The following is a 26,854-nucleotide window of genomic DNA, read 5'->3' as shown; positions in this document are numbered from 1 at the left end:
AAAATGAAAGAGGAAGACAGGCTAGTGAGAAAACATTTTTGATATTTTTAAAAATTTAACAGTTATTTTCTCAACACGTAAAAAAAAAAAGGCAAATTTAATAAAATCAAATTAGATATTTATCTGTTTGAGAAAGTTGAGGTTGTTTCCCGTCTTTTTGTCATACAACAGGGTGTTGGATGTAATTTTTCCATTATTTTTCTTCACTATTTTATAGAGAGAGAGAGAGAGGGGGGTGGGGGGAGCGGACCTTATCTTCGTTGGTGCAGCAGCTTCGACTTTTTATTTTTTATTCTTCTCGTTACTTCCGATCGAGCACCGACGGCAAGCAAACTTCGGAACCTCCCTTCATCCACAGGGAGTACTGCGATTATTGGTGGATTAATTTTCACATTCAGTTAACGATTTAGCAAGATTTTAGATTCCTCAAGAAGATGGCCAGCTCGTTCTGTTTCGCACCTCTCGCTTCCATCAAGCCTCCCAACAAGCCAGGTCTCTACTCTCTCTCTCTCTCTCTCTCTCTCTCTATATATATATATATATATTGCTGTACATGTATGTATATAAACATTACGCGAATAGCCTCTTATTATTTTTCCCTCTCTTGTTCCTCGTGATTCATTTCATATACTCCTCAAATGATTGAACGTTTGTTCTTTTTGCAATGGGTATCTTACGGTCTTAGAACTTATTCCTGGAAATTCTACTTCTGGAAAGGTTATTTGGATCGATTATATGACTCAGAAATGTAGAAATGGCAATAAATTTCAATCATTTGAGGCTAAGGTGAGTTTTCTTTTGTCTTTTGCCTTATTTTGGGTCACCATGTTGAATTTTCATTCACCTCTTAAGCAAATTTTGAACTTGAGTCAAATGCAACTCTTTGAATTTGGCCAGTATTTGTGACTAGCTGAGACCAAGTATCGGGTTTAAAATTGCTGTCTTCTTGCTTTCACAGTCTACAAATGGCAACCAAAGCACCAAAGCTAACAGCATAGTTTGCGCTAAGTGTGATGGAAATGGTTAGTGCAGTCACTTTTCTCATCTCTGTCTGTCTCTCTGTCAATTTTTCTTAAAGCTGTGCAATTGTCAATTACATCAATATGCTCCCAACTGTTTTGTTTGTAAGGTAGCATGTAATTTGTTGTCTTTACTGATTTAGTGAAGTTCTAAAAGGATAAGAGTACCAAAATTTTATAATGATCGGTCTAACTTCTAATTCTTGATATTATTTTGTTCTATAGACATAATTTGTTTCGGTGGGCTTGCTAGCCAATCTGGCCAGAACACAACTATTTCAGATGACCATTTTGATAGCTACCTTTTGATGAGTCTGTTTCTAACTTGGTTCGAGAGCATTGTTTCTTGGATGGACTCGAACCCATTTATCTGGTTGTTTGCTCATTTTGTGTTTCTTATCATGCATACATTGACTGAGGGAGAGTACAGTGAGATGATTGATGCAGAGAGACCCTAAACCTTGCCGGCTGCTGTGTGAGTCTTTCAAAGAACAGACCATAAGTGAAGTAAAAGGAGTTATTTATACCCCCATGACAGTTTGTAAATATGGTATATGTTAGGGATCAGTCTATTCGGTTAAAAACCAAATTTTAATTCTCAAAACCAAAAATCAATTTTTGGAGATTTAAAATTGAACCGAATCAAATTAACCAAAAAACCTAACCAAATTAACCAAAAAGTTTTGGTTCAGTTCAATAATTCCAGTTTTTAACAGAATAATGATCACCCATAGATATGCCCTGGCCTTTTGGATCGGTTAAAAAATTCAGTTTTTAACAGAATAATGATCACCAGTAGATAGCCCTGGCCTTTTGCATTCATAACATATTACAGGTTCTTTCTTTTAGTTCTCTTTCTTTTCTTGCCTTATTTCATTTTGTCCAATTTACTCTTCTTCATGAATCTCTTGTATGTCCCGGTTAATGGCACGAGATCCTCGTCATCACTAGTTCACTACTTTCATTGTGCTTGTTGTCATTTTCTCTTGTCAAAACAAGAGAGTTCCAATAGTGGAACTCTGAAGTTGCGGCTTGGGAAGAAAGAGCTTGTGTCAACTATGATCAAATCATTTAGACTAATTTAAAGCTCATTTTATCAACACATTTCAATCAACTTTTGAAAGATATGACTTGGAAATGTGTGTTGTTTCAAAACTATTGTTGGAAACCGATAGGAAACCTTAGGGTTTTACAACTTTCAATCTCAGACTATCGATAGACAAAATAGGAAACATAAATAAACATCAATAGAAACGAAACGAAAAGCGAAAAATGAGACACGAGGGATTTACCGTGGTTCACCTCAAACCGAGACTACGTCCACGTTGAGCTCTGGTGAAAAGAGCTCACTGAACTATGAAAAAACCAAGATTACACCCACATGTAAAACCTCCCCCTCTCTCTGTACATACAATGGTTCGAGGAAACAAAACTTGCCCTTAAAATCACTTAATACAGATTAAAAGGCAACCTAATCGAACCATATAACATGCTCTATACAAAGTATTTACAGAAGAAAAGAAACAGAGAGCAAACCAGGAAAGAAAACCCTAGCCCGAGGGCGAGAGCCAACAGCCGAAAACAAAACCCTCATTTTTCTTCTTCCTTTCCTTCTTCTCACATTTTTCCCGATTTTCGTCTGATTTGAACGCATCCCGAGGTGAGATTAAAAGCTATAAGGAATGGCTGGGATTGACTCTCATAAAGCACTGAAGGATGGCTGAGATTCAATCGTGCAAGCACGATTGATTATTCCAACAGAAATAGCAGGGAATAAGATCGGGCATGAGAGAAATCAACCGGGCACCAGCTGAGGCTGCGGATGGTTGCCACGTGCTTCCATCCAGCAGCTGCCAATTGGCAAGCTACGGTTGCAGCACGTGGCCCTCCAATCCAGCTAAGAGGGACGACGTCGTTTGATGCTTCATATCCAGCAACTATCAAGCCTCATTCAAATTGAACCTTAAAATTCTGATTCCTACTCTTTTTTCCAGCATGGAATAGGCTTTAACCTTTTAGTCCTACTTGAGTTTTAAGATACCTGTCCATTTGATATTCTTGAAAAGCTTACTCAAGCAGATTGTCAAATAACATAAGTTTTGTTGTCATAAAAATCATGGGTTGTGCCCTCGAGACTAACAGTATCTGTTGTGCCCTTATCCATGATGAATGACATACAACCCAAACACGATGATAAGATACAGGGTTGAGAAGTTAATGGCTTATGAGAATTAGATCAAGTAAACAGTAGAAACATTTTACCCCTGTACTTTGATGAGAATAAATTAATACAACAAATAATTTGGGTAATTAAGGTAAGGCCATATGCAAATCCCTGTGGGGTATGCTTAAAAGGAGAGAGGAGAAGAGGACCTATACAAACTGTAATGTGGTATTGACCGTGAACTGCCTTGAAAGCTAGAGAATAAGATTGTTTGTGCTGACTAAATCTAAAGCTAGGGCGAAACGAATCCTAATTTTCTTAAAGAAAAAGTTTTTATAGTTAGTGGCATGTTTGTAAATAAGCTAAATTCCAGAGTATTTTTGTATATTGGTAATAATTTTGATTTTTTCAATTAAAAATTGAAATATATATTACTCTCCCCCCCAGCCTCTATATTGTTTCAAATTCTTTACACGCAAGGTATGTATTTGTCAGTGGATTTACAAACGTACGGTGATTGATTTGTGCATGTGATGAGAGAAAGGAAAATCAAAGTTAACAGTATAAATATTTTATTTAAAGGTCAAAATGGTGACTGTACTTATTCATAATGTCTGTTAGACGCAGGGGTGGTTAGTATAATTTTTGAAATATGAGGGGTATTCCTTGTTTTTCCATGAAGCCTCAGCTGTCAGGGGTGTGCGGTGTATAAATTTTTATTTTACCTCTTCACTCCACTACTATGACTCCTCTTGGGTTTGGATTTTTATCTTCAGCTTTTCTAGAACAATCTGTCGTCTTTTGAATTATAGTAGTTATCTTATTCTACATGGATTAGTGTTACATTCTACAGTCTAAATCTCTTTCACCACACATTTTTCCTTAAAAATAACTTGCCTTTTGTTTTTCAAACTAGTGCATCACCTATACAATGCACGAATATCGCAAGAAAAAATATAATCATTAAAGTAGAAGTTACATAATTAATAGTTATAACAAATGAAAATCATAATAAAGAAGTAAAAAATAAACAAAATAATCATGTTACGATCGTGAGAAATAAATAAACATACAACAAAATTAGTTATTCAATTATTCTGAAATATGTATGTCCTTTTTTGTCTGACCTTTTTTTATTTTCTGACCTTTTTTATGCTTTTATTATAATCTTTCTACTAACACATATGTGTGTATTTAACAAAAGATTATATCCAACGTCTATAGTATTCGTGACTCGTTAAAGTGAGGTTAACGTCTACCATTTCTAACACAATATTTTCACTTTGATGCATGAAACACTAAAAATGTGGCATGTCTTATTCTGAATTCTTATTAGTAAAGTAATTGATTACTCAGTATAAATGATAATTTCTCGATCTGTTTTATTAATTATTCGATTGAAGATGTTTTTCATTTGTTATTATTTCAATATTATGCATGTTATTAAACTATAGCTAAATTATGATAAATTCTTGAGCAATACATTGAAAAGAATAATTTGTGCATTGAAAAAAAAAAATGCAGGTAAGAATGTACTTAGGAATGTTAGACACCCACTATAAATTAGTGGACTAAAAAAATTATACAAATAAATAGAAGTGAAGAACATAAAAAATGAGCAAATACATAAGTGTGAATCACTAAAAAAAAAGAAAAAAATTAAATAATGAAAGAAAACAAAAAAACATGTAGATCAAACAAATTGTCTAGATATAAATCCAGCAACAACCAAAATATTTAGAAATAAAAAATCAGTAAACCAAGTTTACCTTGCATAAGAAATTATAACAAAAGTCAATATTAAAATTCAGTAGCAATTAACAAAACAACCTCAAAAGTTTTATAGGAATAGGTTATAATAATAAAAAAATTATAATCCGAAATCAATCAAATAAACTTTTTTCAGTTATTCTCTTTCTTGATCATCGATTGAATCTTCTTAGTTGCATTAGTCAACAAATCGCCAAGGAGAGTCTTTTTGGTAAAACACCTTTCATAGTTTTTCAATGTATCTATAACTCACGACCCGACTTCAGTGACGTAGTAACATCATCATTAGATGAAAAAATCTAGAATATAATGTCATTAATTAGTACTTACATCATACATCTTACATCATACATATTAGGAACTCCCAAACTTATTTTACAAATATAAACATTAAATTATGAAAATTGATGAAGCACATTTTTTCTCATCAATTTTGGTATTTTCAATATTTCAATAAAGATTAGACTTTTGCTATTGAGAAAGATGGACATAACACGTTAGAACATGTTTTAGCACATAGTCATTCTTAACACATTGCAAACATTAAACACTATACTAACATGACTTGCTTCTAGCATACACGTGCACTTAGAGATCAAATTAGGGTTAATTACCAACTTCCATCACACTAAAAAATTCACTACGTTTGCAAATAAAGTTAAAAAATAAAATTATAACATTTAAGTTATATATAAAATTATAACATTTAAAATTATAAAAAATAAATATAAATTAATTAAGCTATATATAAAATAAAGATAATTTAAATAATCAATTAATTATATAAATGATAATAATCAAATTTTCAAAGTTGATTATTATATATGACTTCACATATTCCTCATGTCAATCAATTACCACATTCAAGATAGGTCAAAATTTTAAGAAAGCAACAAAAAAAATAATGTTAGAAAATAAAATTATAACATTTAGTTATATATAAAATTATAATATTTAAAATTATAAAAAAATAAATTTAAATTAATTAAACTATATATAAAATAAAGATAATTTAAATAAATAATTAATTACATAAATGATAATAATCAAATTTTTAAAATTGATTATCTATACATGATTTCACATATTCCTCCTGATAATCAATTATTATATTCAAAACATGTCAAATTTTAAAAAATCAATAAAAAAAGTAAAAAATAAAATTATAACATTTAAGTTATATATAAAATTATAAAAAAATAAATTTAAATTAATTAAATTATATATAAAAATAAAAATAATTTAAATAATCAATTAATTATATAAATTATAATAATCAAATTTTCAAAATTGATTATCTATATATGATTTCACATCCTCTTCCTAACAATTAATTACCACATTCAAGATAAGTCAAAAATTTTAGAAAGTAATAAAAAAAAAAGTTAAAAAATAACTATTAATTGAAAAACTTAATGTTAGGATGACTTCTTAAAAATTAAGCTGTTAGACAAAATCTGTTCACATTGAGATGACTTTACATATTGATTATCTATACATGTTTGCAATCAATTATTACATTTAAGACAAGTCAAATTTTTAAGAAAGTAACAAAAAAAAAGTTAAAAAATAAAATTATAATATTTAAGCTATATATAAAATTATAATATTTAAAATTATAAAAAATAAATTTAAGTGAATTAAACTATATAAATAAAAAATAAAGATAATTTAAATAATCAATTAATTATATAAATGATAATAATCAAAATTTTAAAATTAATTATCCATATCTGACTTCACATATTTTTCCTACCGATAATAAAAATATAAAACATAATAATTTTTTTAAAAGAAATATGAGAACATATGATAAATATAAATAGCCTATACAAAATATTAATTTTGTTAAAATAACTTAAATGACTTATTTAAAAAATAAATTTAAATTAATTAAATGATATATAAAGTAAAAATAATTTAAATAAATAATTAATTATATAAATTATAATAATCAAAATTTCAAAATTAATTATCCTCACATCTTCTCTCTCATAATTAATTACCACATTTAAGATAGGTCAAATTTTTTTGAAAATAACAAAAAAATAAAGTTAAAAATAACTATTAACTGAAAAACTTAATGCTTGGACGATTTTCAAAAAATTAAGTTGTTACACAAAACTTGTTCACAACAAACCAGAAATACAATTAAAATTAATTGATTGAAAACCAAAAGCACGATTAAACTAATTAAATAAATGATAATAATCAATTAATTTATATATAAAATTATAACATTTAAAATTTTAAAAAAATTAAATTAAATTAATTAAACTATAAAATTATATAAAACAATAACATTTAAAATTATAATAAAATAAATTCAAATTAATTAAACTATATATAAAATAAAGATAATTTAAATAATTAATTAATTATATAAATTATAATAATCAAATTTTGAAATTGATTATCAATACATGACTTCACAAATTTCTCCTGCTAATCAATTACCACATTCAAGACGATCAAATTTTTAAGAAAGTAATAAAAAAATAAAGTTAAAAAAATAAAATTATAACATTTAAAATTTTAAAAAATAAATTTAAATTAATTAATTATATAAATGACAATAATAAATTTTTGAAATTGATTATCCATACATACTTTACATATTCCTCTTGACAATCAATTACCACATTCAAGACATGTCAATTTTTAAGAAAGTAATTAAAAAAATAAAATTAAAAAATAAAATTATAATATTTAAGTTATATATAAAATTATAACATTTAAAATTATAAAAAAATTAATTTAATTAAACTATATATAAAAAATAAAAATAATTTAAATAATCAATTAATTATATAAATGATAATAATCAAAATTTCAAAATTAATTATCCATATATGACTTCACATATTTCTGCTATCAATAATAAAAATATAAAACATAATAAATTTTTTAAAAGAAATATGACAACATATAATAAATATAAATAGCCTATACAAAATATTAATTTTGTCAAAATAACTTAAATGACTTATTTAAAATAATTAAATTTTTCCTAAATAACTAATTTAACATAACCTACCAACTAATTATTTTTTAAAATTAAGTAATAACATAAACATATATAAGATTTGTACTTTTTTTTGCATGATTTTGAAACTAATTAAGGGTTTTAGAGTAAGTAGTGGTGGCTTTATTAAGAAAGAATGAGAGATAAATTATGAAAAATAAAATAAAAAATTAAATTTAGTTTTAAAAAATTTTTACTTGGCAGTCAGTATTCGATGGTAATACTTGATATCTCAAAATTTCTCTCGATTTAAAAAAGTTTTATTTTTTTGTAATTTATTTTAATTAAAATTTTATATTAATATTTAAGAATTAATAATATAGATTATACCTTGTCTTTTCATATACCATGCTTACACATTCTCCAAGCACTTTTTAGCTAAAAAACATTATCTACAAATTCCAAGAACTACATATTTTTCACAAATCTAGGCTTAATTAATAATTTACAAAAATTCTATTTCGGGTAAGAAAAAAATAAACAAAACATAATAAAATATCAAAACAGAAACTGAAAATAGGCGAAAAAATGATTTGGCGACTGTTTTGTTATAATATATAGATATAGATATAGATTGTACTATTTAATTCTTGGGATTCTCTTTTTATCATCTTTCCTCCTTTTTTTTCTAACATGAAAATCAAGGACACTAGAAGCATAAATGGTTAGGCACTCTCTTAGTACATCTTTACAATCTTTACAACACAACAATCCTTTTGCTTCATAAGAAAGAAGTCTATCTGGGTAGTTGATAAATCGATTTTATAAATGATCAGATATTCATCCCACTTCTTAAAACTAATATTAGCTTTTTTTTTTTTTTTTTTTTTATTGATGGTGAAACTAATATTAGTTATGATAAGATCATTTCCATGGTGTAAACGAAAATATATATGTTTTTTCTTTATTTGTTTCTTCAAAGCATGATCTCCATGCATATATTTATGCCCATCCTTTGATTGTAGGACCATACAAATCACGTCCTATAATGATCTCTCCCTTACCATTCTAAATCTTCTTAATTTTGCCTTCTTTTCTCTTAGTTAGACTTGTGTTGCATATGTATTGATAAGATTTAGGGTGTAGGGTTGCAATCGGATCGAGTCGAACCAAGCTTTGCTAAGCTTAAGCTTGGCTCTCGAGCTAGTTTCTAGGCTCGAGCTTGACTCGATCCTTAAATCTTGGCTCGAGCTCGAGCTCGATTCATGTGAACCAAGCTTGAGCGTGGCTTAGGCTCAGCTCTTGAAAAGGTTGACGAGTCGAGCTTCGGCTCGAGCTCGAGTGTAGGCTCGCTAATAAGCTTGGACTCACCAGAACCTATTATTTTACTTAAACCTAATTTGCTATTTTACTTTATCTTATATATGTATATTATACTATGTTAAATGATTAAATTAATAAATATAATAATTTTAAACATATTCAATTTAATTGTATTATTATTATAATAATTTAAAATTTGATAACTTTATGTTAAATAATATATTTATAAAATTATAAATAAATGTATTAATGTATTTATAAACAAGTTTATTCACGAGCTGTTCACAAACTTTTAATCGACCATATTTGCGAGTCTCTAATCGAATTTATTAGTATTCACGAGGTTTGAATCGAACATGTTCGCGAGTTTTAACGAGTTGAGCTTTACTAAGCTCAAGATCAGCTCGTTTACAAATTGAGATTCATAGTTAGGCTCAAGTTCAGCTCATTTACTTTAACGAACGAACTCAAATGAGCTTTTTGTCAAGTTGAACACCGAACTGCTCACAAATGGCTCGACTTATTTGCGACCCTAGTACGGTGTCTTCTCTGAAAATAATTTTTACCACAATAATCTTCTCTCAACTTCTTAATTTTTCAAATTGTTATCTATAATAATCCCACTCCATTTCTTTCTTATATTGTTCTTTGAGTACCAAAGTTTATAACTTGACTCAACAAGCATTTTAACCTTTTTATCAACCTGTTTCATCTCTTGGAGGTAATATATTGATTTTTCTTTTAATAATCACATCCGCCACCTTTATAGATTTTTCTGTCAAAGTTTTCATATTATATGATCAAATCCTGAGTCACTATTCGAGCATTGATGCCTTAGGTAAACCTGAAACTAGTGTAAAATTTATTGAATCAAACATCATGAATTCTGGACAAAATGTGGGACTAAAGTCTAGCATTTTTATTTGAGCATTTGATGCAAAAACTCTAGCTCATTTTTCACTTGACTCAAACGTGTCACTGAAAGGGTTACAATAATCAATAATGATATTGATTATAAATTTTAATCCTTTCTACAATTTAGAAATTTTATAATACTAATGTTATTGCTGTTAATAATTTTACTATCTATAATATAAATATTGCTGATATTTCTAATATTTTAGCAAATATAAGGAACATTGTATTAATATTAATCTTATAATATTATCAAAGTAATTTATTCAGTATTTTAATAATAATATTACCAATAAGTTACTATCATTAAGATTAGAATATTATCATTATTAGTATTAAGTTTTTGACAATGATAATATAATTATTATTTTATAACATTATTATAATTAAAATTATTTGACGAGCTAGAATCTATCAAGGGGAATCTTCCTAGTGGGAATAAGGCTTGATAGGTTGTAATAGTATAGTTACTAATAGTATAATAATATTATAAATAACAGAATATTGTATTGTATAACGATTGAACACATGTTTAGCATAATTATTGTGGACATTTTTTTCAACTTTGAAGATAAGAAAATAGTTTTTTGTACAACAATTGAATGTGTTTTCCAAATTTTGTTATGGTAAAGGAAAATTGGAGATGAAAACTGAAAATGTTTTCTGTAAATGTGGAGGCCTTTAATTATATATATATATATATATATATTTTCTGTTCTGCTTTTGGAAGAAACATATTATGCCTGCTCAGAAAGATTGGGTTTAATTTTTTAAGTGTCACTATTCACTTAAGGGCAAGTTTTATTATATGCTTTGCTGCCATTGTTCCTCATTCTGGTAATGCTTCCGCATTGTATAGTTGTATTTGTTCCACTTCATTTCTCTATCATGTGTACTTCTTATAAACAGGTTCTAAATGAACATCACTACGACTATATGTAACAACCGGTACATCAAGAACAAATCTAAATGTTATGATACCTTGCAAGAAGAATTATGATCATTCTTGCATATCCACTGTCTCAACTGGTTGCTTGGATGATTTTCATTGTTAAGAAATATATCAGTTTGTGGAATGTTAGCTCTAAGTGTTTCTTGTCCTTTCCAACGATCAGGTGCAGTATTATGTTCACAATGCCAAGGCAGCGGGGTTAACTCTGTAGATCACTTCAATGGGCGGTTTAAAGCTGGTGAATTATGCTGGCTGTGCAGGTTCTCTCTCTCTCTCTCTCTCTCTCTCTCTCTGTGGCCGGAGCAACTTATTATGACTTAAAAACAATTGGCTTTATCTTTTCATTCTCATTTCTAGTTCAGGTTTTTTGAGATTTGATTTTTTTTATTTGAATTTTTATATATATAAATATTTATGTATATGTATACTTTTGACTCGGGGCTTTTTTGGCAATGCTGAGTTAAAATGATATCATCTAAAATATTGGAGGAACTGATCAAAATTGCTGAAAGTACACACCATCTCAAGTTTGAATTCCCATGTTCTATTTAGGGAGAGTTTGTTAAAATGAACAAGATAAGAAGTATAAAGATAATGTTGAAATGCATTCCGGATCAATATATGAAATGATCAAGATAAGGCTGAAAAACATTCTAAAATTTCTATCAGAGTGTTTATTAAATTTTTTAGAATTCATTGATAATTATATTTTTTTTTCTTTTTATGTGTTTGTTAATGCATATAACAAGTACCAAGATAAAAGTTTTTTTTACCAAAATATCCCTATTACCAAATTTATGATTAAAATAGTATTTTATGATTAATATGAATTGTCAACAAAATAAAAATTAAAATTAAAAAAAATTATTTTTTAAATTCATGTTCAAAAATAAATCTAAAAGAGTTGAAAAATAGAAATAATTATTGTTAGAATTACAATAATTCCACCTAGATAATTAAAAATGGCCAAAACATATTTTCAAAATAGATAATAAAATATAAAATTAAATAAAATAATTTAAAAATTGGTGAAAGGAATTATATTAGTTAATAAAATATATAGAGAGAGAAATTTAAATTTTAAAAATCAATGAAATGAATAATGTCATTTAAATTTTAAAAATTGTCAAAACATATAATAATTTAAAAATATATTAAATAATATTAATTATAAGACTTAAATAAATAAGTTTTTTTAATAAATTTAAATTTGTAAAATGCATTAAATGGCATTAACTATTCTACAAGGGGCATATAAGTAATTGATCCTTATCTTGAAAGAATCGGATAAATTTATCCGAGGGGGGAGGTCGGATAAATTTATCTTGAAAGGGAGAGATAAGAGATCACGTGAGAGCTTTTTCAGAAATGGTCCGATAAGCTTAACAAACACGTTGGAAAGACCAAACATTCAAAATGCTTCCCATATCTAATCTTTTCTCTCTCTTATCTTGATTAACAAACACCCCTTAGGAGAAAACAGGCTTAGACTAAAGATGATGTCCCATTTAACTCATTGTTCTGTTTTATGGAACCTTTTTTTTTCCTAATTGTTTTGTGAACCTTTTCAAATTATCCTTTTTGAAGCTGTAGAATTGATTGGTCTGATCAATTCTAAATTACTTGCCTCAAGGGCTCTTCCTCCTAGTTTAGGTTGTCATTGGAATATTTGATGGACCATTGGATCTCCACAATAACTGCAATAAAACTTCGTCTATGTTAATGAAGAAGAAAACAATATATGCATCCAAGTACGGTATCTCAATGAACTTTGGGAGGCTGTGATAAGAGATCGGGTGTGCTAATTCCATAGTTATATGGGATTTTATATCTTTGGAACTTGGGAGGATTAGAAATTTCATGTTTTTGTTTCTTTCTTTAATTTGGTTTCCTAGTTCGTAGGGATTTACATGTGTACAAGTATCTCACAAATGTAGGGATACCCAGAATTGGATGAGTGATTATCGAAGATAAAGATTGTTGTTTATTTTCCTCTCCTTATTTCTTCTCCTTTGGTGTTGCTTTCATCACTCCTTTTTCTCCTTCCTCCTTTCTGGAGTCCTAGTCAATATTTGGAATGAACCAAGCAAATGATGATATCATTTTCATTTTCTGTTCTCTTTTTGCCTGCTTTGCAGAGGTAAAAAGGATATTCTGTGTGGAAATTGTAATGGAGCTGGCTTTGTTGGTGGATTCATGAGCACCTTCAACGATTGAGGCCCGTAGAAGTTGGGTATCTTTTAGTCATCCTGGCATTTAGAACAATTGTTTGTAGCAGGTGATTTGATTTTCCCAGAAAATCTTTGGTGGTTTGTGTTTATTGGCGATGCCATTTCTCAGCCATGCTCTCCTTTTTCCCCAGAAAATCATAAACTTCTCAAGGAAAGTGGATTTACTGAGATTATTCATTATTGTTGTAAACTTTTCAAGCGGGGTGATTGTGATTGATCTCGTCTTTTGCCCTTCGCTTAATCAGAGATGCCATGCGACTGAGCTAATTCTTTGGCTGTTCCTGTTCGGGCATAATAATAAAACAAGAAAAATATATAACATCAATCAAAACATCGCGCCAGGTAGGGGTAGAACCTACGACTTTCTGCGTAGGAAACAGACGCTCTATCCTCTCAGCTACAGGCGCACTCAATGTACCGACAAATCCATCACCTTTCAATAGAACTAACAACGGAACTAAACCAATTCCAATTATTATTATTTTTTTTTTTGAAATAACGCCTCATCAGAACATTCTTATCTACTGGCTCCACGGTAAATGAGTTAAATCAAGAAATATAATGGACTTCGATTTCGATCCCAGAGCAACACTCTGACCATAATGAAGCAGACTCCAAATGAGATCGCCAAGACCACCAAACTATATTCCCGATGCCAATTATTTCTATGATAAGTCGTTCAGCTATGTGTTGTAAAAATTAGATGCGATCAAGGTCGAGTTAGTTATAGGTGCATCTGAACCTAAACCCAACCAACCAATACATAAGAAAATAAATCAAAAAATATATGATACGATTAAATAATAAAATTATAAAACACAACATGCTCGCTATTTGAGTATTGATTAGCATTTGTTTAAAATTTATCTAATAAAAAATTTAGATTATAATATGTAAATTGAAGTCAAGATACAAATCAAATTAATTTAATTTTTATTGTGTCAGGTCGTTCAATTTTACCAAGTGATTGATTTAATTTTGCATTCAAATTTTATAAACCCAATTACGATTGATTTATGTTCGATTTCTTATGAAACCTAAATCAACTCGATACATAAACACCCCTATGAGTCTACCCAATCGCTTTAACAAAATTTACATGCAACCTTACTTACCCTTATTACATGCAATTAGTTAAATAAATTTTAATTTATCAATTATTTTTATTTATAAATTTATTTTCTAGAAGTCTTTTATAACTCACATTTTAATATATATTAAAGTAGAAGAGTAGCTGCACAAAACTTTTCAGCCCAAAATCAGCTTTTATTTTTTTTAAGAAATAAATTAATATTTAAAAGGTATACACAATTTTTTAGGATAAGCAATAATTAGCTAGAATAATAATTAATGTAATGACAGTTTCTATGCTATTACAGTAATTATTCACTACCATTATTAATCAGCTGGAATAATTAGATAATTAATATTTTAAATTTATGTTGTTATTAAAATGAGACATCATTTAGTTTTTAATATGAGTTTCACATTTCTTAACAGTCACACATTTTGAGATAATCAAATAAAATTAATTTAATTACATCTTTTATGCAATTAAATTAATTATTCACTCTCATTATTAATTAAATAATTAATATTTTAAATTTCTATTGTTATTAAAATGAAAACATAACAAAAGTATACTCCATGTGAAGCTAAAGCACTAGAAAAGTAAACAGAGCCATAACTCTCACGTCCAGTAGCTTTACGATTTTTTTTTTTTTTTGCTCTTTTATTTTTTTATTAGTTTAATTTTTTTTCAAAAAATAAATTAATATTTAAATTTTCTACTATTCTTATTTAAAATAACACTTCAAAGGTATACGCAATTTTTTTGGGATAATCACTAATTAGTTGGATGCAACTTCTATGCTATTACATTAATTATTCACTACCATTATTAATCAGTTGGAATAATCAGACAATTAATATTTTAAATTTATAGTGTTATTAAAATGAGACATCATTTAGTTTTCAATGTGACCTCCAGACTTCCAAACAATCACACATTTTGAAATAATCAGCTGGACAACTTCTATGCAATTACATTAATTATTCACTATCATTATTAATTAGATAATTAATAATTAATATTTTAAATTCCTGCAATTATCTTAATATATAAAATAACAGACTTCCTACACACAATTTTCCTCCAAAAAGTTGCCTCTAAAACTTACATTAAATTTACATAGATTTTCCAATACTATTAATTAATAAAAAATAAATATTTTATATCATATATTCTCATCAATTAATCCCTCAATCAATAAAAAATAAATATTATTTTTGATAAATATGAAAAGACAACTAAAACTATTAATTAAATTATAAAAAATCGTCCATTTCTATAAAATCTTATCTTTTTTATATAATATAATAAATAAATTATAGTAGTTTACAAATATTTTTTCCTCCAAAAATTAATCTTCCAAACTATTTTTTGTCTCTAAAATTTGTATTGAATTTGCAAGAGTTTTTCAATACTATTAATTAATCAAAAATAAATATTTTATGTCATATCATCTCATCAATCAATCAAAAATAAATATTATTTATGTGAAATATGAATAGACAACTTAAATTATTAATTAAATCATAAAAAATCGTTTATTTTTATAAAATGTTATCTTTAAATGCTATATATCTTATATAATATATTAAAGTAAGATAATCAGCCAAAGTATTTCTTTAAGTGGCAATCAATAGTGAATTTTTTTTTCTTCAAAAACTTGCATTAAATCAAAGGTAGTGATTAATTAATTATTAATTTTAATTTAATAACTATATTATAGTCTTAAAAATATGATACATTTGATTTTTTAATGCTAATTAATATTTAAGGTATCATATTTTCAAGACTATGGAAGAAATCAAAATCCATATATCATATTTTCAATACTAATGCATGGATTTTTTGATACTAATTAGGATGTAAGATATTACATTTTCAAGATTATGGAAGAAAATTAATGCATAATAAAATAAAAATAAGTCAAAATCTATATTTTTAAAGTTTTGTTATCATTGCAAAAATTACATTTTAAGATAAAAAATTAAAATTTTTAAGAGAATTTTTAATTAGCATTGGAAAACCCATGCTTCCTCACATTTGGGAGTTTTAATTTATATTTATATTTATTATAAATTTATAAATAAATATATAATATAATAAATAATTTTACTTTAATAATTAATTAATCATTACATTTAATTTAATGTATGAGTTTTTCAATACTAATTAAGATTTAATATATCATATTTTCAATACCATGGAAGAAAATTAATGCATTGTGAAAGAAAAATAATTTAAAATCCATATTTTCAATGTTTTGTTATCATTGCATAAATTAAAAATTTTAAAAGAATTTTTAATTAGCATTGAAAAACTCTCACTTCCTTACGTTTAGGAGTTTTAATTTATATTTATAATTATAATTTATAAATAAATATATATTATAATAAATTATTTTACTTTAATAATTAATTAATCACTACATTTAATTTAATGTAAATATTTAATGATTTGTAGTTCAAATGTAATAGCTTTTGTGTATAAATAGGAAGTTCATGTCAAGATTTTTCATTTTATATAATATTGTGCAATTTAATAAAAGCTTTTTTAAAGTAACTTTTCAAAATATGAACGTTAAATGTTCGAGTTGTGAGACTTTGGGAGATTTTATGCTTTGAAGATAGGTCAAAAACTTATAACATTTCCATTGAGATGATTTTCATGGATGAACATATTTTTTTTCTCTAATAAATTTATTGTTAATTATTTATATAGATTTTGCCATCAAATTTATAAAGTGAAAAGATTCATGCAACAATCAAGCGTTAGTTGGTTTGATATTTCAAAATATTGATTTGTGATGGACAATTATGATTCATGTCCAATTTTATACTTAGATACAACAATATGAAATATAAGACTATAAGTCACAAATAGAAACTAAACTTAATATCAAATACTATTGTTGTAGATATTATGGATGAAAGTTTTTTAATACAAAAATTTATCTTTAGATTATTTGCTAATATTTTGAGTGTAGTTGAACTTGACGAACATGAATTATTTGGTAAGTATAAAGTTGATTATACAATTATTTATACTTTTATAATTGATAATTTTTTTTATTTTTATTAAAGATATAATTGGAGACGTTATTGACAAAGACAATGTTAAGTACCAAAAATCTTGTGAAATGACGAGCGAAAAAATGTGACAATCTACTTAATTTGTTAATTATTCTTTAACATATTAAATGACGGTATATTGATTTAAGATCGTTCTCTATTAGCACATTAAATAGCGAATAATTAATTAAACTTAAATTTTAATAAAATGTTAAGTATTAAAATAAAAAAAATTGTATTTATCGATTATGTTATGATTATTTAAAATAGCGAGTTTAATTTTTTATTTTTAAATTTATAAATCTATTTTAATTATATGATGCACGGGTTTAACACTAGTTAATAGTAATTCCACCAACCTAATCCTTAATAAAAAGGTAAATTAATACAAGGAGTTCTGGGATTATATTTTTATTATACGAGATACCTATAAAGTTTTTAAAAATTACACACACTTCTTAACAATTATTTAATTGAGAGGAGGCCAGTATATATATATATATATATATATATTAAAATGACAAAATTATACAGACTATAATTTAGTGAAATATCGCAGTCATTTAATATAATTTACCCCTAATAAAATTAAGGGTGAGCATATAGTTAATTTAGTAGGTTATAGAACAATTTGGTGATCATACCAAATTAATTAACTTTATATATAAAAAAAATTACCAAATTGAAAATTTGAAAATCAATTTAACTGAAATATATAGCCAAAATGACTAAAATTAACAAAAATAACTAAATACGACCAGAATTAATCAATATGAATGAATTTATTCAAAATAACTAATATTAAGAACGTTAGCATTAATTTAAGATATTTTTTTAAGTGTAACTATTATCATAGACATCAACTTATGTTTATTTTAGTGGAAGTTCTGTAAATAACTTAACATTTAGTGGTATTTTTGGAAATAATTATAAATTTAAATTATTTCAGTCCATTTAATTAAAAACCAAATTGTAATTATTAAAAATCAAAAACTGGAAACCAAATTTTTTTAAATTTAATACTGAACCAAACTAATCACAAAATATCGAACAAAATTAATCAAAATTTATTGGTCTAGTTGGAAATTTTGATTTTACTTGTGATCTTTAGAAAATTTAAAGGAAATAAAGTTTAATATTTCCTAAAGGAAAGTTTTAAAAAATGGGCTCAAGATGCTTATTCATGATTTAAGGACATGTTGGTAATTTTTGAATAACGTATTAATGGCATAAATTTATAAAAAATTTGGTGTACAAGTGCAATTTATTGAAAAAGTCAAGAACCACTTAAACCATTTTGAATCAATTTGGGACCTTGTGCAATTTTCTAAAAACTAAGGGTTAAAAGGCAAAAGCTAAACTGAAAATACCCAAGGTTTGGGGGGCTAGGATTTGTCCAAATGATAGGCTAAGGGTGAGGCCTGGGGAGAACGAAGGATTTGATTGGTGGTTTATGGATGGTGGGGCAATAACAATCTTATATGAATAAGGGATTTGATTATTGGATTTAAGGTATAAGAATTTAAAGAAATGAGTTCTTGAGTGGTCTTAATTGAAGGCCATTAAAATGAGAGTGTGAAGAAGAGATTAGAGATTTTATAAAGTGATTTTTTTTTTTATGGTAAGTTTTGAGAGTTTTAAGAAATTGTTAAAAAATTATGACTCATTAAAGTTTAATTTGTTTAGTGACTTGTATTGAGACAAATCAAAAAAAGAGATAAGAAGATGAGAAAAGAAAAAGAGAAAGAGGAAAAGAGATGAAAAAAATAAAAATCTGTAATTGCAAGTTGTTGATAGTATAACTATAAGAGTGCATTTGATAGAGTTAGAAAATGAGGGTAAAATTCTAATTTCATGGAATTCCAATTCTCACCTCAACTTCTAGGAATTCCAATTCCTTGATTTCAAGGAAAATATTCACTTTTTGAACTAAAATGGAATTCGAATTCTATGGAATTGAAAAACTGTTTGATAGAATTTTTTGGAATTTAGATGAAAAATGAATTCTATCTTCATTTTTCATGTCTATCAAATACACCCTAAGTGTTGTAAAAAAAACTATGGAGAAAGTTGAAAATTGAGCCTTCTAGGCCCATGAGTGAGACAACTAGATATGTTGGTGCGGGGCTATGTAAGGGCATGAAATAGGGGAATAAAGAAAAGAAAATAAAGAAAGATAATTAAAAAGAGAAAATTTTGAAAAAAAATTTAAAAAATATTTTGAGGCAAGAGGAATGTGTAGGGTCAAAGTTTGACAATTAAGAGATGTTCCAACACACTAATCAAGAGGCAACATGCATATCAAAGTAACTTTTATTAACATGTTCCAAGGTGAGTTATAACACTTTATTTTTTTGAGTGTCATTAAACCAAAAATTAGGAGAATTTTTTGAAATAAAATAATTAATTTAACTTTTATTATTAAATTAATTTCCTTTCTCATTGACTCCTCCAGTGAATCTCCTAATCTATGTTTATTTGATTAAACAAGTTCATATCATTGATCAATAAATATTCTCGTCCTTAATTCATTTGAAAATGTAATTATTTATTTTAAAATTATGATTAAAGGTGATAATCAAAGTTTTAACACGTTTGAACATGTTTAGGTCAAACCCTAAGTGATACTATCATTTTGTATATTTTTTAACCATCTTTAGGCCACTATTAGACTACAGAAATTTAAAATAAAATATGGTTACTGTAATGCCCCGCTTTCATGAGCGTTACTAAATTGGGATAATTCTGAGATAACAATTTTTTTCTATTTAAAACTACAACTAAACCATATAATTGTTCTTATCCATCCCAAAATTTTCATATATTTATCTCAAAGAGAATCATCATATACATCAAATGCGGAATCTAGAGTCGAACCTGACACCTTAAGATTAATCAAAAATCAACTCTTACATCATCGCTTCTTGAACTTAATCCTTAATATAAAGCTATTTATCAATGGAACATAAGTTCTCAACATAACTTAATACATAATATAAGTTCTCAATTAACATTAATTCTAAATAGGGTTATACATTATCATTCCTTAAAACTTCAATCATAAATCATATCTTACATCATGGACTTTCAAAACGTTCAGAGTACAAAGTACCAGAATTTAAATACATGGGCTACGTATCATACATTCCTTTCACATTCACTTTATCATGCACTTTGCTAAGTGCCATTTCATGTCTCATTCATCTTGGTTTTTGCTACAATCTCCATGTGAAACGTTTGAATATTCCAAGGGCAAAGTCCAAATTAGATGATGAATCACCAAGTAAGCATTCATTTATAAATTTGCATGCGTGAGTGCAAAATGCAACAATGTCCTTTCCACTTGGCTGTTTGAGCCGACAAGGCTTTAACAACTTTCATACTGACTTGAGTCGGCGTAATAATTTACATACTGGCCTGAGCCGACGTTGCTTGTCCGTACTCTCAAACATATGCAATGCATGATGGATGGTAACATTTATGTATGTATGTATCTTATCATAACATGTCAATGCATCTATGTGCAAACACATCATAACATAACATGCCAAAATATACTTTGAAGCATACATCATATTAAACATATAGGTATACCATTTCAAATAGTAGGGTACGTTTTTTTTTTTTTTAGAAAATACCTTTCATAAATAAATTAATTTTGAGAAAACTAGCTTACCTTTGAAATCTGCTTAAGCCTCGAGAAACATGTTTTTAACCTCAAGTGTGCAACTACCTCGATTTGCGTGCCAACATCAAAACTTGCACAATTCACTTCAACTTAAGCCTCAAAGTATCCTAATTATAATTGTAATACCTCGAGAGCCCAGAGAAGTTAGTATATATCGAGGATAGTGTAAGAAAGAAAACAACACCAGCTGGATACCTTTTGGGCTGAATGTTGGCAAAGAACTCCCAAGTTAAGCGTGCTTAACCTGGGGTAATCCAGGGATAGGTGACCCCCCTTCGGAAGTTTGTGTAGGCCCATCTGGGTAAGTTGTTCCGGTTCTTCCTATCGCTCGAGCGGGATGTTACAGGTGGTATCAGAGCCGACCCCCGAACCTCTGAGCGCGGTGGTGGGACAAACCTCAGCGAGGAGGCTGAGTCCCGAGGGGGGTGTGTGTAGGCCCCTATGGGGGTGCGTGTAGGCACCTTAGGCGAATCCCACATCGGCCATGTAAGGGGGGAGATCTAGGACCGGTTGTAAGGTCGCATGACGACGACGTCATGTGCTTAAGGGGGGAAGAATGTAATACCCCGAGAGTCCAGAGAAATTAGTATATATCGAGGATGGTGTAAGAAAAGAAACAACACCAGCTAGATACCTTTTGGGCTGAATGTTGGCAAAGAACTCCCAAGTTAAGCGTGCTTAACTTGGGATAATCCAGGGATGGGTGACCCCCTTGGGAAGTTCGTGTAGGCCTATCAGGGTAAGTTATTCCGATTCTTCCTATTGCTCGAGCGGGATGTTATAATAATATTTATTTAAATAAGTATTAAAACCTATTTTTCATAATTTCTTGCATTTTCTTTATTTTTCTTCCTATTTTTTCTTAATAAATCAAAACTAAACATTTCTTATTATTTTCTCAAATATTTCACTATGGCAATACATAAAATAATATTTCTAAATTTTTTAGAAAATTTTATTTACCTTGACTTAACCTCTTAGGCGTCCTTGGTATGCATGCCCTGACCTCGAAACGTATGTCCGAACCATTTTTTTATCGCTAAGATCTTCAAAAAATTAATAAAACCCCATTTCCTATTTTTCGAGATTTTTTCTCACATCTACTCTAATTTTTCTATTATTTTTTTTTCTTTTCTTTTCTTTTGCTTTCCTCCTCATTCACTATTCACCTTCTTCTTCCTCTTCTCCCTTCCCCTGCGCACGAACCAGCCATGCCAGCCGCCGCCCGCGCGCCTTGCCGCCAGCCTCACCGGCAGCCTCCGGTCGCCTCTCGCTTTGCCTACCACCGAACAGCCGCTGCCACCCGCTCGCGTCGCCCCTGCCTCGCTTGCGTGCTGCCGCGCCCAGCCGCTGCTCGCTGCCATGGCTGCCGCGGCTGTGCGGCTCGATTTGGCCGCCTTCGGCCTCGCATTTCCGGCCTCCTCCGAGCTTCCTCACCGGCTGCTACTGCTGCTTCGTTGCTGGAAGCTTGCTGCTCGGCCTTCCTCCATCGCGGCTTCAAGCCGCTGCCATGGCCGATCGAGCTTGCTGCTCGCGGCCATGGCCGCTGCCCTCTTCCTCTTGCTGGTTTCGGCCACCACTCCAGCCCACTCTCTCTCTCTTAATCTCTCTCTCTTGCTTCTCACTTTCTCGATCTCTCTCGGCTTCTCTTTGATGCCCTCGGTCCTTCTCTGCCATTGTTCCATAGATCACACACGCGCGCGCGCACACACACACACACACACACATATATATATATATTAATTATACATCAATCTCCTACCTTATCTATTCCAAATCTCTTACGGATTTCCTCCCGCACACACAACAGCAGCTTGCCACCAGCACACACGCACGCAGACAGCATCGGCTGCCCCTGCCTCCATTCGCATGCCTTTTGCGCACACTCAGCACGCACACAGCATACACACAACGCGTACATATATATATATATTATAATAATAAAAAGATTATACATTTAAATCTCACTTTTCGTCTCAATTTCACTTTAACAATTTCCCAAATTACAATTATATTCTCAAACGACAAGTTAATTTACGTTACGATACATTAAATCTTAAATTAATAATTTAAAATTTATTTGATAAGGACAATTTTGTCTATGTGCCATCACTAGACCTTTGTTCAATCCTAAAACCACTTCAGAGTTGATCTTTACGAAAAATCGGAGTCCCCTAAGGTTCCGTTGACTTCCCGGAAGTCTCCTACGATAATTCGATATTTTAGCCTAAAGTGAAACTGTATTTTAGTTATACCGAAAACTATCTTAATTCAATTTTTTTTTACTTCCATAAATCCTATCTTAGAATGCTCATCGAGACCATACTATTTTTCATAACCAATTATACTCCAAGACATTCCCTGTAGTCGATTCGACGGCTCATTTTATTATTAAACTCACTTTTTTGTATTTTAATCTCACTAAAATCATGTGGCAACCTGTAAGCACCCCCGCCCGGATATCCCCAACCACCCGGACTACCCGAACGGGAGCGCCTACAGGAGGAGAAAAATAATGAAACACGAGACAAAGACCACCCCGGCATGCATACACAAAAAATAAGAACAGCGGAAGCAAAGGTCAAGACATGCATGCACTATGGGTACCCCGCTAACACAGCGGTCACAAGATAAATAAATAAACACAAACTCCTGTGCCGACATACACAAGACTCGAGAAAACACCTGGCACAGTACGAAATAATAGAGTAAATTCTACTAGACATCAGAGTGGATAGGGATTGACGAGACTGCCTGTACACCACACCGACTCTGCCGTTAAAGCTGATTCCCTTGCTATGGCCCACGCCGCCACTACCTGGGATGATGGAAAGCAAGGTGAGTCGAGAGACTCAGCAAGCATAAAGAAAGAAAGGCTGAAGGCTGAACATAACCAGAAAACTCTCCCCAAAATAAACCCCCAGGTACACACAAGCCATGAGACACTACAACACAACAGCTCAATAGCATAACAAAATAAAAGCACATACCGGTCCTTGGGGCCCACATAAGACACTTGGCACCCAAGTCCCATACCAACCTGCCGCTGCCCTGAAAGGCAACAAATGTCTCCACAAACCTGCGCGCGCTGTCCCAGGCCGGTACTCCCGTCACCTGTATCCGTCGGTACTCCCGACAACCGAGCCAAAGGCTCCCTCGGAACGGTACTCCCGTCCGAGAACTAAATACTACCAGTATCCATGCAATGCACATAAGAATGCAATGGCGTAATGAGCATCAACGTGATACAAGGCGCCCATACATCCAGGCATCAGGCCATGCTCCGCCCACATAGTAAACCACACGCCATGCATATGCTCGCGGTGGATGCAACCTAACCAAACTAGAATGTCCGTGTCCAAGCATTCTCAATAAATGGATATCCCAATATGCATCCCGTACCCATGTGCATATCAAATCATGAACAGTAATACAATGTATCTAATCACGCAGTAAATCACATACCGGTAGGGCTAGTCAGCAGTGCCCGGCACCGGTCAACGGCCAGTGACTAGGGGTGTCCACCCGACGGTCCACATCAAGGCCGTACAATAGTCCACCCCAGCGTCACCAACAACCGACCCCTGCCCTACTGCTCGATAGCTCTAATCGAACCATAAATAAATCTGAGAAAAACTGTAAGTAAACCCAATAAAATCGTAAATAAACCCTCACGTCTAGGAACCTAGTCCCCAAACTGGTTCAGCATCATTCCCGAAAGGAATAGGGGTGGTACAAACCCCCGTAGGCTCACAACGAATAAAATTATAGAAACCTCGGATTTAATTTAAATTAAAACAAATGAATAATAGTTCAACCAATAAGGCAAGGTGCCGAATTAAAGTAAGGGAGGAGATAAAATACAGGAAATTACGGGGTCTTCCACGGGAATTAAAGATCAGGAAGAGAGGGTTAAGAGCTTGCCTTTACACGGCCGTTTCTTCTCTTTCTTGCACTCCCGCTGCGAAGTAAAACGTTCGCTGGCAATAAATAAAATCGCAGCTTAATTAAATAAATCTACCGTGTAATATAAATAATTTAACCGTCTAAAATCCCTCGTAAGCGCACCACAATTAATATCTCAACGAGTCTCATATTTATTTTAAATTAAATCACGCTAATAAAGCCAGCTTAATAAATTAAATTTAAATCAAACGACTCCAAATTCCATAATTAATAAACGAGTCGAAACAGACGAAGGAAGGGTATAAAATACGAGAAATCACAGGGTTTCTCACGGGAATTAAAGAATACGAGGAAAGCATTAGGAACTTGCCTGAAATCAGCTGATTCCGACCTCTCTCAAGCTCCCGAGGTAAATTAAATCATTTCCTGGCAAATAACACCACCGGGACTCAGATTAATTAATTTTAATTGCGTAAAATTTATAATTTAAACATGACATATTTTTACCCACGTACCTGATCACTTCCCATGCCGAAAAATCCCAAAATTCTATTATTTTTTTCCTTATTTTCCTTTTCTTCTTCTTCTTCTTCTTCTTCTTCTTCTTCTTCTTCTTCTCCACGCCCACTGCTCCTGCAACGTCTTCTTCTCCTTTCCTTTCCTTCTTCTTCTTCTTTTCTTCTTCTTCTTCCTTTCTTTTTCTTCTTCTTCCTCTTCTTCCTTTCTTCTTCTCCCTTCCTTCTTCTTCTTCTTCTCCTTCTTCTTCCTTTCCCTTCCTGCGGCCGCTGCTTTATTCTTCTTCCCCATGGCGCCGCACCAGCTCGCGGCCATGCCCAGCCGCCTCCGCGGCTACCTCTGCCCGACGCCGGCCATCGTGGCCGTCTTCCCCGGCCGCCACCGAGCCCGTTGCCGCCGCTGCTCCGCCTTCGCCGCCGCTGTTGGTTGCTCGGCTGCCATGGCCGAGCTTCACTCGGCAGCTTCCATGGCTGCCGAGCCTCTCTCTCTCTCTCCCTCGTTCTATCTCTCTCCCTCTCGGCTAAACTCTCTTTCTCACTCTCTCGGTCTTGATCTCTCCCCCTCAATCTCTCCCTCAGCCGATCTCTCCATCTCACTCTCTGCTCACTGTTCTTCTCTGTTTCCATTTGACAGAAAAGTGGCCACTTTGCTTAACCCCTACGCACACGCGCACAGCCACAAAATTTTAACAAATTAATTAATTTTAATTAATTAATTAAATTTAATTTCAGTAAATTTAGTTTACACTTTTATTATTTTTATTATTTTTTTTTTGGGATATTACAATTCTCCCCTCCTTAATAGAATTTCGTCCTCGAAATTTGTGCTCAATCCATATCCTCAAGATACGCTCACATCTCTCGTGATATTACCTAACATCATTTCCAGGACATTTCATATCATCATTTTTCAATTCTCACAAGTCTGAGTCTACTACTAGACTTAATACACTAGCATATCTCCCATAATCCATCACCTCATTGGGACCACGTTATGACCACTGATACCTTAACCGACGTAAGGAACGTCGTCAATCATAACTCAACATGGTTCGCCTATTACGATATCGTAATCCAACTGTTCCTCAAAACTATCCTGACCACATATCAACCTAAGGGTAAGCTCAAAATTCAGTGACATTCAATCCCAATAATAAATCGATCCACAACCCAAGGCTCAATGCAAATACAACTAACATCAAGTGCAACCGGCAGTGATCGGAGTGGAACCATCCTCAAATAGGACGAAAGGCTAATAGTCAGTAA

General features: G+C 30.7%; 1 protein-coding gene across 1 annotated transcript; it reads left to right on the top strand.

Annotated features, from left to right (window-relative positions):
• The first annotated feature begins 228 nt into the window (after window positions 1-228).
• Window positions 229-13,554, top strand: LOC127793985 (protein BUNDLE SHEATH DEFECTIVE 2, chloroplastic-like). The gene is made up of 5 exons (XM_052324825.1): window positions 229-492; window positions 686-786; window positions 959-1,022; window positions 11,272-11,368; window positions 13,247-13,554. The coding sequence occupies exons 1-5, from the start codon at window positions 435-437 to the stop codon at window positions 13,323-13,325; spliced, it is 399 nt and encodes a 132-aa protein (XP_052180785.1). The 5' UTR covers window positions 229-434; the 3' UTR covers window positions 13,326-13,554.
• Window positions 13,555-26,854: the final 13,300 nt, after the last annotated feature.

This window comes from Diospyros lotus, chromosome 2 (genome assembly GCF_014633365.1).
Source record: "Diospyros lotus cultivar Yz01 chromosome 2, ASM1463336v1, whole genome shotgun sequence".
Classification (NCBI taxonomy): Eukaryota; Viridiplantae; Streptophyta; class Magnoliopsida; order Ericales; family Ebenaceae; genus Diospyros; species Diospyros lotus.
Note: the sequence above shows the minus strand (reverse complement) of the source record. Positions and strands in the feature narration are given on the sequence as shown.